The 19,716-nt window shown below is 43.3% G+C and overlaps 2 protein-coding genes across 3 annotated transcripts in view; one reads left to right on the forward strand and one right to left on the reverse strand.

Annotated features, from left to right (window-relative positions):
* The window catches only part of WDR25 (WD repeat domain 25), a 148,014-nt gene extending 144,671 nt beyond the window's left edge, over positions 1 to 3,343 (reverse strand). Inside the window, exons 1-2 of one of the 2 annotated variants that reach the window (XM_054969965.1) lie at positions 3,297 to 3,343; positions 447 to 1,187 (exon numbers count right to left, since the gene is read on the reverse strand). In XM_054969965.1, coding sequence (XP_054825940.1) covers positions 447 to 1,127 — 681 coding nt within the window. In that variant the 5' untranslated portion in view covers positions 1,128 to 1,187; positions 3,297 to 3,343. Of the gene's footprint in view, positions 1 to 446; positions 1,188 to 2,820; positions 3,116 to 3,296 lie in introns of those variants that run through there. The other variant, XM_054969966.1, reaches the window with a different exon arrangement.
* Positions 3,344 to 3,403: 60 nt separating this feature from the next.
* The window catches only part of WARS1 (tryptophanyl-tRNA synthetase 1), a 28,374-nt gene continuing 12,061 nt past the window's right edge, over positions 3,404 to 19,716 (forward strand). Inside the window, exons 1-5 of the mRNA XM_054972009.1 lie at positions 3,404 to 3,480; positions 10,186 to 10,408; positions 13,909 to 14,116; positions 15,185 to 15,293; positions 17,257 to 17,376. Coding sequence (XP_054827984.1) covers positions 10,295 to 10,408; positions 13,909 to 14,116; positions 15,185 to 15,293; positions 17,257 to 17,376 — 551 coding nt within the window. The 5' untranslated portion in view covers positions 3,404 to 3,480; positions 10,186 to 10,294. The remainder of the gene's footprint in view (positions 3,481 to 10,185; positions 10,409 to 13,908; positions 14,117 to 15,184; positions 15,294 to 17,256; positions 17,377 to 19,716) is intronic.

Genomic DNA, 19,716 nt, shown 5'->3' on the forward strand with positions numbered 1-19,716 from the left:
GCCTCTCGAAATTACACAATTGCTCTCCTTCCTCTCCAGAAGCAAGAACTGAGTTAGGAAAGCACTCCAGTTACTCAGTACAGAGATGGAAACGAGTTACATACCTCTACAATCCCTCAATTTAGTCCCATCTCCAGTTTCTCTGCAACTCAAACTGGCACTGATCATAGGGTTCTGCAATGGCATTGGTTTTTATCCACCCCCTAAAATACAGAAGTCCACAGTCAGGAAAGTAGTTTGTCAATACAAAACTACATACAAAGCAAACTCAACCCATCCAGTAGGCAGACAGAAACACACTTAGACATAAAAATAACCTGTAGCATCAAAAAGAGGGGGGGCTCACAGTTACTCCCTTAGTTTCACGTTATCTTCTGTAAAAAGCATTTGTTCCTTTTTCTGTAAGCAGGGAACGACCCAAACTCATCCATTCTGCACTGCATTACCTTGACAGTCTTATCCATAGATGCAGATAGCAACATGTGGCTCCACTTCTGTACAGGACACCACCGGACAATGTTGACCGCGCCGCTGTGTTCAGACATATGAAACACCAAGGTTGTGGGAATTGCTGTCACCCCGTATTTGGATCCTATGTATGGCATGATGTACTTGGAAATATTAATGGACATTCGATCTCCTGCAACACCAAATTTGGCCAAGCTATTTGTGCTCTCTCCACAATCTTCGGTTTCTGGATTTTTTCCCTTTCTCAGTCTTTTAGGAATGTACGGGCTAAGTCCCCGTAGGGTAACACCACCATCCTCATGGGCCCTCTTCAGAGAATAATCCTCATTTTCAGAAAGTAATTGAGGTTTCTGCAAAGGACTCAATGATTGCTTGGGGCTCCAAATAGCCATTTGTGCTGCAGCAGGATAATCTCTCTTGGGATGAGCTGTAGCATTTGCATGATATAAAGAGAGATCTTTGTGGGTAATGTTCCTTTTGGAACCAGCCCTGTAGTCTACAGACTGGATTTTGCTCTCATAAACTGCATCGAATTCACCACCGGATCCAGCAGCAGTCACAGCAGGATTTGCAAGATTCACTCCTCTGCTAAGAGTATCTTCAGACTTGCCAGTATCCGTCTCAGAGTCTGAATCATCGTATGCAACCAAGGAATTCATTGAACCAGTTGGATGAAAATCCTTTACCTTCCGTCTTCAGAACATCATGGTAAACAGTTTCTGCAGTGAGAAGAATTTATATTTCAAAACAGTCTTCCACTATAAAGAAAAACAAGATGCTCTTACAATCACCTGCCAACTCAGTATACAAAGTTTCATCCCTACATCCTAGAGGTGTTTTGCCATCTTCTGGGCATAGAGCGGGGGCAGTGGGGGGGGGGGGGTAGTTGTGAATTTCCTGCATTGTGCAGGGGGTTGGACTAGATGACCCTAGAGGTCCCTTCCAACCCTATGATTCTATGATTCATCTAGTTTCTATTTCTGTGTTGACAATTACATCCATCATTACTCTAATAACATTTACAACGAAGTATGAGTAAGACTTGTAAAATGAGTAATGAAGGGTGGCCTTAATAGACATCCAAAAACAACTCATTTAGGAATACTGGTGTCGTGTAGTGGCTATTTATTTATTTATATCCCACTTTTCTCCTCAATGGGGACCCAAAGTGGCTTACATCATTCTCCTCTCCAATTTTATCCTCACAACAACCCTGCAGAGTGTGACTGGCCCAAGATCACCTAATGAGCTTTCATGGCAGAGCAGGGATTTGAATCTGGGTCTACCAGACCCCAAGTCCAACACTCTTACCATTATACCACACTATCCAGGGATAGTCTAGAAAATGTTGTGTTAAAGTTTTCACATGCCAGGAAACTTAACAGACAACCTCAGACCCATTCTCTCTCAACCTGAGTTATCTCACATGGTTGTTGTAAGGATAAATAGAGCAAAGGAGAAGCATATGCCTCAAACTCTTTGAAGGAAGGACAGCAATTGATGTAATTGTGCAGCTGACTCAAAAATGGGAAGTATCACTACCCATGGGTTCAGAGGAAAGCAGCAAAGATGGCTTAGGGTCTAGAGGACAAACCCTACAAAGAAAGATTGAAGGCATTAGCTCTGTTTAGCTTAAAGATGGCTCAAAGGAGACATGATCATGATCTTCCACTACCTGAAATCCTCTCACATAAGAGAGGACAACCACTTGCTCACTCCTGCTCCATAGGAAAAAACTAGATTTAATGGTTTTAAGTTACAGAGGGGTAGATTTCAGTTGAATATTAGAAACTTCCTAACAATAACAGTAGTTTGAACATGGAACCCATTACACCAGCTGGAACCCAGAAGTGCCATAATTTCAGTGCTCTAGGAATCTTCCCAGTCTCTATAGTGTTTACCACAGAAATTGGGGAAATCCTATAACACAACGCCATAACATCACTTCCTGGTTCCTGGGTGGAAGTGACTCTCTAAAATTAATAAAAACAAAGTTTCATGTGAGTAGCTGTGTTGATCCGCAGTAGATCATCAAGATTCGAGTCCAGGAGCACCTTAATGTCTGTGGAAACTTTGATGGTCTTTTATGGTGCTACAGGACTTGAATAAAAGTGAAGAATCAGTAGTTTTGCTGGGGGGATGGAGAACTCTGCATAGGACTGCACTGCAAGAAACCTTTCCCAACTTCTAAGAGGTTTATGCTTTTGTTGCTCTTCAAGGCGCCACACTGGACTTCTGTTTAACTATTCAAGCAGTTACTCCACTTTAACTCTTCATAGGATCATACACTGCAAAGAAACATTCTTTCTCCGCTACCAAGAAGCAAAGGCAGCTCTTGAGCTTAAAACTTACCCCACGTGCCCAGCCAGTGCCTTGAAAGTTCCCAGAGAGAGAGCGCCTGGGATGCCACCTCCAGCTTGGAGATTTTGGTGGTGGACAGAGCGGGGGTTCGGGTGCAGAGGAACATTAGTGGGGCATAATGCCTTAGAGTCCCCCACCACCTCCCAAGCTGCTATTTTCTCCAGGAGAACTGGCCTCTATGGCCTGGAGATGAGTTGTAATTCCAGGAGATCTCCAACCACCACCGGGAGGTGGCAACCCTAAGTCAGCAACCTATTGCAGCAACGCTTATGAAGAGAGGGGGACACATTTCACTGAAACACTGCCTTAAGTGCTTTAGCTTCGCCAGTCCTTCCCTCACAAAGTCCCCCCACAAACTCGACCCTGGCCTCCAACATTTCTATATCCCTATCCTCCCTTCGGAGCCACCTGGCTCGACCTCCCGCCGCAGGCGCCGCTTCTCTCCGGACGCGGATCTCAAGACAAACCTTTCTTTCTTCTTTTCGCTGTTCGCTTCCCCCGCCTCGGAACTGGCCCTTCTCATTGGTTCCGGACGGGGGACGTGTTTCCCAGTCGGACTGAGAGGAGCGGCGCGCCGGTTTGCCTTGCTGATGCAATTGGGTCTTTGCCGGCCTGGCAAGCGCCGAGAGAAGCGGCGAGTCCTGCGGGCAGGTAAGACGGCTCCGAGGGAGAGGGCAGGCCGAGGGTGGAAGGCCTCTTTCCCCTAGCCCGGCACAGGAGCCGTCCTCTCTTCATGCGCCTTGAGAAGGACAGGCTCTGCCTTGAAAGGCTCGGTGGAGGAGTCCCTGTACAGGCACCGGCTGCGTGGGTGACGGCTGTTTCTTTCCTTACAAATAGAAAAGGAGCTCAGTAGAGACAAACCCTGTTTCCTTTCTGTATTTGTCTAGATAGCAATTGTAATCCCGGGAGATCTCCAGGCGGTGGCTGGAGATCTCCCAGAATTACAACTGATCTCCAGGCTGTAGATACCAGTTTCAGAAAATGGCAGCTTTGGAGGATGGACACTGTGACATTATATCCTATTGAGGTCCCTCACCAAAAGCTGTCCTCCCCAGGTCCTGTCGCCCGTATCTCCTGGAATTTCTCAACTCGGAGCTGGCAACTATTTAAATCCCAGCTTTCTCCCCACTGGGGACCCAGAGTGGGTTATAGAAAAGAGTCCAGTAGCACCTTTAAGACTAACCAACTTTACTGTAGCATAAGCTTTCGAGAATCACAGTTCTCTTTGTCAGATGCATGGAGGGATGCATCTGACGAAGAAAACTGATTCTAGAAAGCTTATGCTACAGTAAAGTTGGTTAGTCTTAAAGGTGTTACTGGACTCTTTTCTATTTTGCTACTACAGACTAACATGGCTAACTCCTCTGGATCTATGAAAGTGGGTTATAACGTCATTCTCCCGTTCTCTATTTTATCCTCGGGAACCATCCTGTGAAAGGTAAGTAAGGCAGAGAGAGTGATGGCCCAAAGTCACCCACTGAGTTTCTGTGGCAGAGAATTTTACATAAATAAATGTTTAATTTTTAAAAATATATTTGTTAGCTATAGTCTGCCCTTCTCACTGAGACTCAAGGCTAATTACATAGTATAAGTTAATACTAACATTGGCTAGGATTCTATTATAGGTCTCCCAGATCTTAGTATGATATTTCAGCCATTACATCATACTAGCTCTTGCTCTTGTTTACTGTGCTGGTTTTCTACTTGCAAGGAATTTTCAACATGGGTGGGTGGAGGGGTAATCCCAAAATGTGGTCTTCCAGCTGCAGTCTGTTAGGATTGGCAATGTGGCTTTTCTTGGAAAATTTGCCTTTGAAAATTTTCTTATTTAAATAATGTTAGCAAAACTTGGATAACGTTAGCAAAAACAGGCTAGCAGACTATGTACAAGCCTGGACCATGTACAAGTGCTATGGTATGTCCATGGTTCATTTCCCACATTTAGCCCCATTTGTCATGACAGCTATGCAGCACTACAGCCCTGACAGCTATAGATAGATTAAGACTATATTTGCATGCGCATGGTGGGAAAATTTCCACCCTGCATCACTGGTCAGGAAACAGTCCATTCTACAATTCTCCTATATATGTCATTAGGTTTTAGTGACCCCTATTCTGTTTGTCTTCTTCCCGATTCCCCCCCGCCAAGACATTAAAATGTGTTGAGTCAATTACACATGTTCTCCTGCATTATCATTTGTATGCTGATATATGTCTCACACATTTAAAATCTGCTCTAGCTAGTATGATGGATTGTTCTGACTTGCTCAAAGTTTATAGACTATTGAATGATTGGTAGCTAAGTTTGTCCATGCTGCTTTGAACTTGCATCAAAGGTTATCACAGAAATAAGTTACGATTGTATTATATACTTGTAATGCAGTATCTTTTTAATTTGTCTATTCCATAATAACTTGAATTGCTGATATGTGCCAATAAAGGCTGACTTGACTTGACATTAAAAGTAGGATTTAATCTTCCTCCACCTCCATCCCTGGCATCACTAGATCACCAATTGTAAGGCTGGGAAAACCTATTCCTGAGACCTTGCAAAATCATTGCACATCACAGTAGATGGACTAAGTTAAGTAGACCAATGGTCTGCCTCAGTATAAGACAGAATTTTCTTTTGAAAAGAAATATTTATTTTTAAATTTTCATGACATTTATTAGTATATGTTGATAAACAATATCTAACAATATGTGCTGTTATAATGCATCGTAAGATTAAGAAGTTCAGCAGCTCAATTAAACATAGCAATGACTGGCTGATGTACAATGTGTTGCTATCATAGAATGTTTTGTGTAACATTTATGAAGACTAAAAAAACCACTTTCTGTCTTAATATAGATCTCAGTCATTCAGGGCATACCACAGTGGAAAGAATCTGGCAAAGGCGGGGGTCAGAAATATAAGCAATTCTGTCCCACCCCCCACAATATGCTTAGCAAGGAAACTGAATGCCTTCAGTGCATCAGCAGCTCCTTGCTCTTTTCTTTGACTCGAAATCTACCTTCCTGACTATGTTCTTCAAAAATCGAATTATCGATTATATAATTATAGGGCTGGATGAGAAGAATCCAACCCCTGTGCTGTGGCAAGTCCCGAATAGGCAAACATTCCCAAGAGATCAGTCTACATAATAATGTAGCTTGGGATCATCTAGAATTGCAGTGCAATTTCCTAGACATTGTGTAAGTCCCATGCAGTGATGATGACTTACGGTTTCTACCTCTTCGACCTTGTCCTCTCTGACGAACGTCCCTGTGCACAGTCTCTCTAGGTGCAGTTTCAAGGGGAAAGTCCCTCACTGATGCTAATAAGTAACTGCTGGGAAGTGAACACATTCCATCCTTAAAGCGTTTTACAGTTACATGTAGCAAACTGAAAATCATGCCCTTGCAGAATTTTAAAATGGTCTCAGCATTCTTGTTTGGTGTAGTGGTTTCGTATAGTGGTTAAGTGTATAGGACTCTAATCTGGAGAACCAGGTCTGATTCCCCACTCCTCCACTTGAAGGCAGCTGGGTGACCTTGGGCTAGTCACGCACGTCTCTCCGGAGCTCTCTCAGCCCCACCCACCTCACAGGGTGTTTTGTTGTGAGGATAATAATGGCATACTTTGTAAACTGCTCTGAGTGGGTGTTAAGTCGTTCGGTATATAAATCGAATGTTGTTGTTACTGTGTTGCGCCTAAGGATGCTGACGTTTCTAGTTTGGCTATGTCTGAGTTGGTCATGTCTCTTGGGCCTCGTTGTCATCCTACATAATTTAATACTGCCTCCTAGATTTTGTCTCCTGTGGCTGCATATTGCAGTGAGGAAGCTGCTTCTAGGAAGGCCTGTCAGTGATTATTGATTTTTTTGATTAAGGAATGTTTGGTACACTTCCAATGAACCCTGGGGTATCCAAAATACAGTTTGAAAACTAGTACCATATTATTCTATGGCTGAAAAAAAGCTCAAAACAGATGAAGGATCTTCTTAGCTCTGGTTAGCTATGCATTGTATATTGCACACTTTGATCTTTACTGGTTTTGCAACAGAGCCATCAATATAGCACTAGTGCTGGTTTAAATTATACAGTAATCTAATACAGTCATATAAGAATGTAAAGTTTCCCTGTCATGTAGCTATAGGGAGAACAGTTCTTTTTAAATAACCTGGGAAAGTGAGCACCTGTGAGGTTAGATTACTTCCTTAAGTGTGAGCTTTTCTGACTTCTGGAGAAGAAAAAGTGTGTGTGATTGTGTGTGTTTATGTCTTAAAAATTCTGCTATGGGTTATTCAGCAATTGAACAAACTGCCTTGGAAGGCTGTAGAATCTCACTTCCTATACATTTTCAAGGATAGACTTGGTACGTATCTGCCAATCATGCTTTAGCTTTAGTTATATTGGATGTCCTATTCTGCCGTAGGATAGATTGAGAACTGAGAAAATCAGTGTGGCTAGGTTCTGTTCAAACACCTGCAATTGCATTAGGTGTTTGAACAAGTGAGAACTACAGAGAGAAAAGGGACCAGTAGCTGATAACATCCCATCTCTGCTTTAAGAAAATGTAGTGGGCAAAAACCACTTGGATGTGCATCCGCTTGGTGAGCCCACTTTCAATACAGAAGAGAGGGTGAAATTGTACTTTATTTCCTCATTTGTATAAATTGTTTGCAGTTGTATAAGTAAGCTTACAGTTACTTTTTTTTTTAAACAAGTAAAACGACATTAAATGATTGGTAGAAAAGCACTGACAGATTTAAACTACAATTAGAGCTTGTGGACTTAGATGTTCAGTGGGGTTACTAAACATAATTTTTTGGTTAAGCATAATTGACACCTAGACAATCAGCACCCTAGTATTGTTTTCAGATGACTGAAAGGAGTTCTCAAAACATAAAATAGCATCAGTGCATTCTTGAGGGCTGAGGAGAAAGCACTAATACATTTTCCTGAAAGTTTAATAATAATACAATTGCAATCCCCAAGCAGAGTGAAAAGTCCAAAGACCGTTTTTAAGAGAGAATGAAAACGATGAATACTTATTTCCAATGTACATGACCCCAAGTCAAGGGGCCAAAGAGAAATACAGTGAGTGCAAGGGAAAGAAGATGTTAAACTCTCAGTCATTTTCTCAGCAGGTTAAAACAGTTATGAGGACACCAAAGCAATTGCAAGGTGATGGGTGGCAAGAGTAAGCAACCGCCAGCTCGCATGCTAAACAACCACACGCCAGACCATTTTCCTCAGCATTCAGGGCCGATCTGCATCCAAGGGACTGAGGTGATCCCCCAAGGTGCTTCCAGTGCTACTGGGACTCAGTTTGCGCTTTGTGTATGTCATGGATATGGCTAGAACTTAGTGGAACAATTGCTGGATATGACCAAGAAAGTTACTCAAGACACCTATATATACAGAAACAGGGCTAGCCCAGCCCCGTAACTAGATAGGCCACAAAGGGAGACTAGAGGCCTAGAATCTAACAACCTTGGAGAGTGACATAAAACAATAGATTTATACAGTTGTATTGCCATACGTAAATTAGAAGAGCCTTCTAACTCATATAAAGTACAAAGGCCCAAGCGCAAGGAATATCTGAAAATGGCAGGAATATCTAACTTCATAGAAGCTGGCAATATTATAGATATACGGGTGGGGGGCCCAAAGATATTCAGATGTACGAGAAACTTGTAATCACTCATTCTACATAGACTTTGTTAACACAAAAGGGAGCGAGAATGAACTAGCTATTTTCATATGTTTCAAGAAGATGTTTCAAATATGGAAAATCTTGTTTGGTGTATGAAATCATAAGATAATAAGTTAGCCAAGAATTTGAGTCTCAGAAGCAGCTGTTGTTAAGAAAACGTTCTGAAACCCTATGAATATGAGAAGCTAAACTGATAGCGAGCTTCTTCTTTGGAGGGGCTCCTTGCCTGTGACCTTCATATCTTTGGGGAAGATACTTCTTTGGACTCAAGTAATTGCTCAGCTTTAATGATCAATGTAGTTATAATTGATGGTATGATTTTCTGTTGACGGAGTTGATATCGAGAATACTGAATAATTATTTCATTATAATAAAAAGCTCAAAACGGAAGCAAAATCTCTCTAATTGTATTACTTGTGCGTAATACGCAGTAACAAACCTAAGATGTTATCTGTGGCGTACCTCTTGCCAGGAATGAAATGATCTGATACAGGAAAAGCTAACTAGATGCTCAGAGCTTAAGTGCATGCCTTGTATCTGAAACAGGCCTGACCAGAGTCATCCAGAACATGTATCTAGCCAAGCACAACTTTGCTTTTTTTCCCCCTGCTGCTTCGTTTGCTGGCATGCCAGCATCGTCCCAGTACATGGCTGTGGGGGAGTTACAGGCACCTAAAAAGGTCGTCTACCCCAATACATATTGAAGGGCAGTGAGGTCTTTAAAAACTCTATAAGAAAGCCCTTGAAAGTGCTGATGTTTCCTACTGCAAACCATAGGGTTGCAACGTTTAAACCTGATAGGAGACGGTTTTCAGCTTTTGGCTTTCTGGGAATTACTGGAATGGAAAGGGTTCGAACTGCTGTCTAGAAAAATTAAAAGAAATGGAGCAAAAGTTGTTGAAAACATACGGCTGTAAAGAGTGCAATAGAGGTGACTGGGGTGGGCAGGTTGACATTCTCATTGGGCCTTCTTGAGGCTTCCTGATAAGGCTGCAATCCTGTGTGATGAGCCCCATTGAACTCTGCAGAACTTGTATCAGAGCGAACATGCATAAGATGGTGCTGCTGTGAGGACTTCTATCTTTTCCTTACGTGGACAAGGTCGTTTTGTTGGGAGGCCGATGCTTGGCGAAGAACAAGGAAGAAGGAACCCTTCCCCTCCACCAATCGCTATGTTCAGACTACAGCTTCAGCAGCTGCATTGTGCAGAAAAAAGTTCTATAGAAATAAACTACAGAATTCATTTCAAACCAAACTCTAAAAGATCAGCTGGGGAGGGAAGGGGGTGGAGGCACAGAGAGAGTAGGGGACACTGTCCTAGATGACAAACAAATGTGTAGACTGCCTGGGCTCGTGCATGGGGTTTTCTTGTAAATGTCATGCCTAATTGAAGCAGTACATCAGCTCTGTGGCGTAACAGCTGGTGACCTTACGATTTTGTACCATTTCTAGTAGTATAAACCCTCGAGGACCTGCAAGTTGATTGCTAGATGATCTTCTTCATATACCCTCAGGGTATTGGTTTTTTTTCTAAGTAGAATCTTTGGAAAATGTTAATATATTCCCTGTGGTTGCATGCGAGAAGTATATTTTAACAACGCGATGTGTATAAAAATGGCAACATAGGATTAAAACCGACTTGTTTTATTTCCTAGACTCCTCCAGTATTTTTGAAGTTTCTGCATAGAAAGAAGTTACAAGAGGCGCTTTAACTTGTAAATACTACTACTACTACTAATAAAAAGATCTTCTACACTCCTGAAAATGGCAGACATTCAGAACGGTGGCTTTTGCTCTCGTAATCCGCTTGAACTGTTTGAACAAGTAACCACACAGGGAGAAAAAGTCAGATCACTAAAAGCAGAGAAAGCACCAAAGGTACGGATTTTTAAAACTCTGCTTTCGGCAATGTCAGTTTTGCCATTACATTACATTATCCCAATGGCAAAGTATTCTTCGGTAGAATCCGGTTATGCAGTCTTTTGAAAGAGCCTAGTAACCAAACTTCTACAGTCCACGATATAAAATAACAGTTTAGCAGGGCCGTGTGTGCAACAGTTAAGAGGGTTGGACTAGGTCTAGAAGTACCAAAGTTCAGATCCGCATTCACCATAAAAACAACTCACCAAGAGAGAGGCCAGTCATTCTCCCTCAGCCTAACCTACCTCACAGAGTTGTTGAGAGAATTAAATGAAAGAGGGGGGACCTCTGAGTGGTTCTTGGAAGAAGGGCGTGATAAAATGTATTAAATGAATAACTTTCCAAATTCCCTCAGTTGGAGGTGTACATAAGATTTCCCAAGTAACTCTCTGTGCCTCTTTGCTCCTATTTTTGGGTTCATTCCACCCCCCGCCCCCTTTCAATAGTAAATGCTAGGCTGAGCTAGGTTAGGTTGAGTGTGTGCAGCTAGCCCAAGGTCACCCAGGAAGCAACCACGGCCGTCGATAAGCAGCATTATTAACCGGGGGGGGGGGTGTTTCCAGTTTGTTTAAGGGCACAAAAACTGCTGGAGCAGACCTTTCTAGTCCACCCTCTGGACCCCATTGGTGGTCAAGCCAAATGCCTTGAGTGCACCAGAATGGCGTGATGTAATACCCTTGTCGAAGTATGTCACACACACAATCATATTCACCCAGCAATCAAGATCTTGTTGCTGTCGTGTGCCTCACTTGGGCTCCCCTCCATCAGTCTGGCTCCCTGCCAGGCAGGCCGCTTGCCTGCTCTTTCTCAGCTTTGAAAAAGGATGGGGGTTCGAGGTTCACCCAGTCACCCTCTTCCTCTTCCCCCCGCCCCCAGCAGTGTTTGTCAGGAGAAGGGAAGCTGCAAGGTGGCCGCACCTGAGTTAGCTAACCTTTTAATGACCAAAACCGTGCTTTTCTATAAACTTTTCTCCCTTTCTTTCTGTTTGGCTACTTTCCTCTTTTATATGCACAGTGACAAGTGGTCAGAACAGTGGGCAGAAAATCAGAGTAAGGTTTTTACTGTTTGGGTGGGGGTGTCTCCTCCATTTGCATTGGGAAATTTACCTCTGGAATAGGTAGAGCCACATGTTTTTGGCATGCTATATAACAGATATATTAGATTTCTACTCTTTGATACTTTGTAACTACCCTTCTATACAAATGATACTTATTCTATTATATAAGAGGCTAACTGTGTTTCTGACAGCTCACTTCCTACTCTGGTGCACCTCCAGAGGGCCCTGCCATGGAGGAAAGCACAGACAAGGCAGCCCAGAGAGTGGGCTGTGGTGGGAAGCCCAGGCTGGAATCAGATGTGGAACAGGCGGCAATGCCTGCCCCCCGCCTTCACACAGCTGGGATTAGGAGGGGAGCAAATGGCAATGCCTGCCCCCCCTGCCTTCACTCAGCTGGAATCAGATGTGGAGCAGGCTGCAGTGTCCACCCCCCTTCACCTGGCCAGAATCAGGCGCAGAGCAGAAGGCAATGTCCGTTCCCCCCTTCACCCTGCCAGAATCAGGCATGGAGCAGGTTGCAATGCCTGCCCCCCTTTCACCTGGCTGGGATCAGGCGCGGAGCAAGCAGAAATGCCCGCTCCCCCCTTCACCTGCCCAGAATCAGGCTCAGAGCAGGAGGCAATGCCCTTCACCCAACTGGGATCAGTAGCAGAGCTGGTGGCAATGCCCTCCCACCCCTTCACCCGGCCAGGATTAGGAGAGGTGCAGGCGGCAATGTCCCCCCCCCCTCCTTCACCCAGCCAGGATCAGTCATGGAGGAGGAGGAGGTAATGCCTGCCTTCACGCCCTCCCTTTTCTAGAGCCCATTGTATTTTTTCCCACAACAGGCTTTGTTACTAGTTTTTAATGTAAAAAGGAAGTCTTTAGCAAAAGATGAAATGAAGTTCCCAAAGAAAGTATCCAGTATTTTATATACTGAATAAGGTGATCATAGTTATCTCTGGCCTTGGCACCTTCTTTTCTCCCCCCCCCCCTTTACCCTTAGTGAAACCTGAGCTGTTCTCTTAGGGCTCAAAAGGAATTCAGGGTCACGCATTTCTAATTCTACATTATTGTCACTTCTGCATTTCTTTAGAGACTTCTCATGTCTCTGGGTGAAACATTATGACTGCCACCAATGAGGTTGTGTCTTGACGTTTACAAACTGAAATCATTATTTCATCAGCTAAGGATGTATTGGATGATGATGTGAACAGAACCACAGTCCGCGAACACTTTAGAGTATTGGACCTAAACACTAGGACACCTGAGACTTAAAATCCGGTTCTGTTTAAACTGCTTTGCCAATGGAAGCTAACGAGGACAACAGAACTGAACAGAGTCAATGCATTCAGTGTTCAGTTTAATGTACTACCTTAGCCTTCATTGGCCAGGATCTTGTGGCAACCCACACAGTGTCCGTACATGTGCACTTTATTAAATTCCTTTTATTTTATTTAAAACATTTTATGCCCCCATTCCACCGAGCTTAGGGTCCCCAAGGCAACACACAATCCATAACATTAAAACAAACTTCTAAAATACATTGTATAAAAACAATAATTAAACAGGCCACATAGACAGAAAGGAAATACGCAGGACTTAATTCAGTAAACGTAATGCTTGTTCTTTTTATTTGTAGCATGACATAAACTACAAGACGAGTCCCTGCCTTAAAGAGCTTTGACAAGAGCAGATACTTATTCATTTGCTTCCTTTCTCCCCAGCGGGGTCCCAAAACCGCTTACATCATTTTTCACTCTTCCATTTTATCCTTGCAACAACCCTGTGAGTTAGGTTAGGCTACGAGAGAGTGACTGGCCCAAGGTCAGACAGCAGCTTCCCATGGCAAAGTGGGGATTCAAACCAGGGTCTTCCGGATCCGAGTCTGACACTCTGACCGCCACACTACCACTGGCAGGTGGGGCAGGTGCAAGGGTAGCAGGGGAAGCATATGCAGGAATACTAGTGCAAGGGCTTTGGCTTAAAATCTATGAGAGGAGTGGTCTAAACGTTTAAGCTGAAGGATGTCCGGTAAAGGCATTTGAGGAAGGATTTGGGAGGTGAATGGAAGAGATGGTCAGGCTGTAAAGAAAATAGAACCTTTTGATTCAAGTACCTTTAAGAACTGCTCTACCCTTTGTGATAAGCAAATATTTATCTTCCCTTTTCAGTGGAAAAATTGAAACGGAGGCCTTGAATGGCATGCTCAAGGTTACCTAAGCCGCTCATAGGGCTTGTTTATCCAGGCCTTGCCATCTTTCTTTTGGCTTCTTATTCATGGTGCACAATTGATTTCAAGCGTATTAATGTTTCCTGTTGAAATATCACATATGTTGTGTGTGTGTGCACGTGCAATACCAGGCCACTGAACTTACTTAACCTGACAGTTGTACTTTTTTCCCCCTCCCTTTACCTCCAGGATGACATTGAGGCAGCAGTTAAATTATTATTGTCATTAAAACTGAGCTATAAAACAGCAACGGGACAGGAATATAAAGCTGGTTCCCCTCCGACAAATTTCACTCCAGTCAGTAACGGTCCAGGAGATGGTGAAGATGAAGATTTTGTAGACCCATGGACAGTACAGACATCCAATGCCAAAGGGGTAGATTATGATAAACTTATTGGTATGTGATGCTCCATCGTTTTTGAAAATAATTTTTACCTAAAGTGTAGCATGTTAAGAACTCAAGGATTCTTTTCATTCTTAGGTTTTTTTTAATCATTATACTGAAAGAGTGGTGTAGTGGTTAAGAGTGCGGGACTCTAATCTGGAGACCTGGGTTTGATTCCCCACTCCTCCACTTGAAGCCAGCTGGTGACCTTGGGCTAGTCACAGCTCTCTGGAGCTCTCTCAGTCTCACCCACCTCACAGAGAGTTTGTTATGGGGATAATAATAACATACTTCGTAAACCACTCTGAGTGGGCGTTAAGTTGACTTGAAGGGCAGTATATAAATAGAATTTTTGATGATGATGATGCTGAGCCTAACAGAGTTTCTGCACTGTACCCATAGACCCAGAGGACTTAGCCGTGTTAGTCTGTAATTGCAAAATAGTGAACTTCGTCCTGCATCTGACGAAGAGAACTGTGGTTCTCAAAAGCTTATGCTATAATAAAGTTGGTTAATCTTAAAGGTGCTACTGGACTCTTTACCATTTCACCCATATAATAACTTCACCACAGAGTTGTTAAGAAACTGTTACTACTTCTATTGTAAAAGTCAGAACTGGTAATTACCAGTGGTGTAAGCCAGTTTTTGTTGTCCCCTGGCCACAAAAACTTTCTAAAATGATCGCAATGAGTAAAGAATTATTGATATATGAAACCTTCAGTTGAAGATTTTAGCTTTGAGAGCTTAAACGCAGTAACTAAGGAGTGAGGCCCCCTTCTGAACACATTGGACCCCTCTTCTAAGTGAACGCGCTTAGGACCTTCTTTGGAAACAGGAGTCTTTTCCTGAGAAGTAAAAATGGGCTTGCTTCTCTGAGACTTTTAGAACACGGATCTCAGCTATAAAATTCTGAAAGAGTACAAATAATCCCTACTTCGTAGGCATGTCAGAATTCAAGAGCGAGAACAATCCGCAGTATTTAAGGAACTTTTAAAAAAAAATTCTTTGGCATTGGGCTCATGTGTTTCTATAGTGATGTAACCAGCTCCATGTATAACTTAATCTCCCTTATATTTTCAGTGCGGTTTGGCAGCAGCAAAATTGATAAAGATCTGATCAATCGAATAGAGAGAGTTACGGGACATAAACCGCACCACTTCCTACGCAGGGGCATCTTCTTTTCTCATCGGTGGGTGTGTTAATTCATTGGAGCAAAAGCAGTTTTAAGTGAGTCCTTGGTATTGTACACACTTCGGACAACTTGTCTCTTGAGAGGCGGCGTATAAATTTTCCAAATAAATACCTGTGATAAAGAATCAAAAATCACCTTTCGGGGAGGGGGGATTGAGAAGAACTTTGTATCACTTTTCCTAATAGTGTACTTCTTGGGCCTGTGCCTGCCGTCAGGGAGAAGAAACACGGCTGTAGCTGAGTTCGGAGCTGCTGTGTGCTCAGTTGGCTCCCCAGGAATTCAGAAAAATACTGCTTTGTAAATATAAACACTTAAAAGAAAACTGCAGCATGACCCACTAGAGCACTGATCACTGCTTGTTGAGAGCCACAGAATGTTACAGACAGCTGAACATCAGTTAAAAAGCAGAAGGGAGGAAATTAACTCCTATACAGTTCATATTCCTAGAGAGAAGAATTAACAGTGCAATCCTAAAAAGAGTTACTCCCGTCTAAGCCCACTGGAGTCATTGAGCTTAGACTGGAGTAACTGTGCTTAGAATTGCACTGTGTGATGCGGTGGCAAAAAAGGCTAATTCAATCTTGGGTTGTATTAAAGAGGCCATAGCATCGAAATCACAGGAGGTCATAGCCCCTCTCTTTACTGCCTGGGTCAGGCGGTACCTGGAGTATTGTGTGCAGTTCTGGAGGCCTCACTTCACAAAGGATGTGGAAAAAATCGAGAGGGTGCAGAGGAGAGCAACAAGGATGATCAGGGGTCTGGAGACTGAGCCCTACGAGGAAAGACTGAGGGTCTTGGGAATGTTTAGTTTGGAGAAGAGGAGGTTGAGGGGGGACATGATTGCTCTCTTTAAAGATTTGAAAGGCTGTCATTTGGAGGAGGGCAGGGAGCTGTTCCAGTTGGCAGCAGAGGGTAGGACCCGAAAATGGGCTTAAATTACATTCACAAAGGTACAGGCTGGATATTAGGAAACACTTTTTCACGGTCAGAGTAGTTCAAAAGTGGAATCAGCTGCCTAGGGAGGTAGTGGGCTCCCCCTCACTGGCAGTTTTCAAGAAGAGGCTGGATGAATACTTGTCAGAGATGCTTTAGGCTGATCCTGCACTGGGCAGGGGGTTGGACTAGATGGTCTGTATGGCCCCTTCCAACTCTATGATTCTATGAAGATTTGTTTATATCCCTCTTCATCTCTTCCAGCTCACGATGGGGCATACCTGCCGTCACAATGACAGCCTCCGACTATTCTTCTCTTCCTCTTCCACTGCCCTTCCCAGTCTATGATGTTATCAGCACTGAAGGGCTCTGACTACCATGATGCTGAAAGAGACCTTCCAGGGGGAGAGGGTATTAATTAGGATTGAAGACAATGCACTTCCTAATTAGCTACGCCTCCTATTTAAGATGCAGAGCCAGCAGAACCCCTAGCAGCCATAGAAACTGGGGAAAGGGGGTGAAATTAGGGTCAGGGAATATATTCCATGAGATGTGCATTCCCAAATCCCCACTTGCGTCTCGCTCCCTCCAACTTTGCCATACTGAATGTCAAGAGGAAAGTAAAGATCCTCCCCTCCTGCATTACATCATCCCGGTTCCGTTTCTATTCCCTAAACCTCAGTGGCCCAGGCAACTGTTTCATGGCGCTAGACTACTGGGGTTCGAATCTGGATGAGGAGGAAGTTATTCCTCTCGTTCTGAAGCACAACAGTGTCCTGTTCTTGTGCTACGTGGAATGGATCGTGTGTCTTTTGCCCAGTGGTTTTTCAGCTAGTTTTAATATTTCAAAGGTGGAATGTTTGGTTTTTGCTACAGTTTTACATAGATGCTGTTTAAATCACGCTGTTTTCCTTAAAATACAAATTGCAGCCGCAAAATCATGTCTCCCACACTTGTTCTCAGTCTTTTTGATTTGATTAAGCTCTTTGCAAAGGTATATACCATATTTCTTTTCTCCTGTTTTTAGAGATATGAACCAAGTCCTTGATGCATATGAAAATAAGAAGCCGTTTTACCTTTACACAGGCAGAGGACCTTCATCTGAGGCAATGCACGTCGGCCACCTCATCCCATTTATTTTTACAAAGTAAGTAGCTGCCGTCTGAAGACACTTCATCTTGCATTATTATTTTGAAAGTGGTTCGTGCTGATGGTAGATATTCGTTCTGTATCGCGCAGCCAGTGGTCATGATTCAGAGGACTGTGGAGCAAGTGGATTTTATTTTCATACTTGTATATATCCTGCACCTTTACCGGAAAAAAATGTAACAAGGGCAACTGGATTCTGTGATTCAGATTATATAACTTGCTTACATTTACTTATTTCTCCTTGCTTTGCATAGTTGATTCTGCTTCTCTTTAGTCAGGAAGGCACTCAGCCTGTGTATCTTGAAGATCTTGATACAGGGATCCACAGCCTGCAGGCACTTGTGGAATTCTGACGCAGGGTGGTATGCACAGTCACAAAACGGCTGCTGCAGGATGGGGAGCCAACCACAAAATGTCAAGGAGCAAGGTTATATCTTATATACTAAAAGCCAAGTAGCCCTGATCTGAAGATACTTAAATCTGGAGATTGTTGCCATGAGCGGGCAAGATAGATCTTGCAGCATACCTGAAAAATGCCATAGGTTTACAGAAAAACCTTAAATATAAAAAAGAAGGGTTTTTAAAAAATCAAAATAATAAATGGAGCTGGCTGTTGTGGGTTTTCCGGGCTGTATTGCCGTGGTCTTGGCATTGTAGTTCCTGACGTTTCGCCAGCAGCTGTGGCTGGCATCTTCAGAGGTGTAGCACCAAAAGACAGAGATCTCTCAGTGTCACAGTGTGGAAAAGATGTAGGTCATTTGTATCTACTCAGGAGGGTTGGGGTTGAGCTGAGTCATCCTGTAAGAGTTTCCCAGGGTGTGGAATGCTAATGGCGGGAGGCTTCACTGTATCCTGAGGAGGTTCTTTTGCATATGGATTGGTACTTGATGTGCTAATCCTGGGTTTGATTACTCTTCGGATTTCATTTCTGGAGTAGCCATTTGCCTGAAGTGCGTGGTTTAGATTATTAATTTCCTCATTGAGAAAGTGCGGAAATTAGGAAATGAGGAAATTAATCATCTAAACCACGCACTTCAGGCAAATGGCTACTCCAGAAATGAAATCCGAAGAGCAATCAAACCCAGGATGAATCAAACAACCAAGGAAAAACAGTCTCCTACAGGAAAAGTGTTTTTGCCATATGTCAAAGGAATTACTGATCAGATGGGAAAGCTTATGAAAAAGCATAACCTTCAAGCAGTATTCAGACCCACCCGAAAAATACAACAGATGCTATGATCAGCAAAAGACAGTAGAGACCCCCTCACCTCTGCAGGAGTATACCGTATACCCTGCAGCTGTGGACAAGTTTACATCGGGACCACAAAGCGTAGCATCCAGACAAGAATAAAAGAACATGAAAGACACTGCAGACTTGGACAACCTGAAAAATCAGTAGTGCCTGAACATAGCCTAACTCAAACAGGGCACAGTATCTTATTCCAGGACACCAAAATACTGGACAACACTTCCAACTACTTTGTCAGACTGCACAGGGAAGCCATTGAAATTCACAAGCATAAGCAAAACTTCAACAGGAAAGAAGAAACCTTAAGAATGAACAGAGCATGGTTTCCAGTTCTGAAAAACACCAGGCTAACAAAACATTCTATCCCCGACAATAGCCCTGCAGAGAAGATTAGCACATCAAGCACCAATCCATATGCAAAAAAACCTCCTCAGGATACAGTGAAGCCTCCCGCCATTAGCATTCCACACCCTGGGAAACTCTTACAGGATGACTCAGCTCAACCCCAACCCTCCTGAGTAGATACAAATGACCTGCCAACATCTTTTCCACACTGTGACACTGAGAGATCTCTGTCTTTTGGTGCTACACCTCTGAAGATGCCAGCCACAGCTGCTGGCGAAACGTCAGGAACTACAATGCCAAGACCACGGCAATATAGCCCGGAAAACCCACAACAGCCATCGTTCTCCGGCCGTGAAAGCCTTCGACAATACAATAAATGGAGCTCCTGATTTTTAGTTCTTGATGGCAGTTTTATTGTACTTCATACTGTGAACCATCTTAGGTAGGTTTTGTACTCAGAAAGCATATAATAGCAAAGCTATGGATTGTCTTGAATCCAAATGCCTTTCATTAACTGGGGGATAACTTGCGCCAGACCAAAAATCCCAAAGTTCGTAGTGACAAATTGTGCTTTGTTCATTGTCTGATCAGTGTTACTGTACCAATATGACAACATTATGGGGGGAATTTAGACAGGAGTTTGGTGGCAACTTGACTCCTGCTTTAATGCAGCCACTTGATTATTATGGGAGAAAAAAACCCCAAATTCCCCATAGTTCTCTGTTAAGTAAATTACTCTGCTGT

This window comes from Eublepharis macularius, chromosome 2 (genome assembly GCF_028583425.1).
Source record: "Eublepharis macularius isolate TG4126 chromosome 2, MPM_Emac_v1.0, whole genome shotgun sequence".
Classification (NCBI taxonomy): domain Eukaryota; kingdom Metazoa; phylum Chordata; class Lepidosauria; order Squamata; family Eublepharidae; genus Eublepharis; species Eublepharis macularius.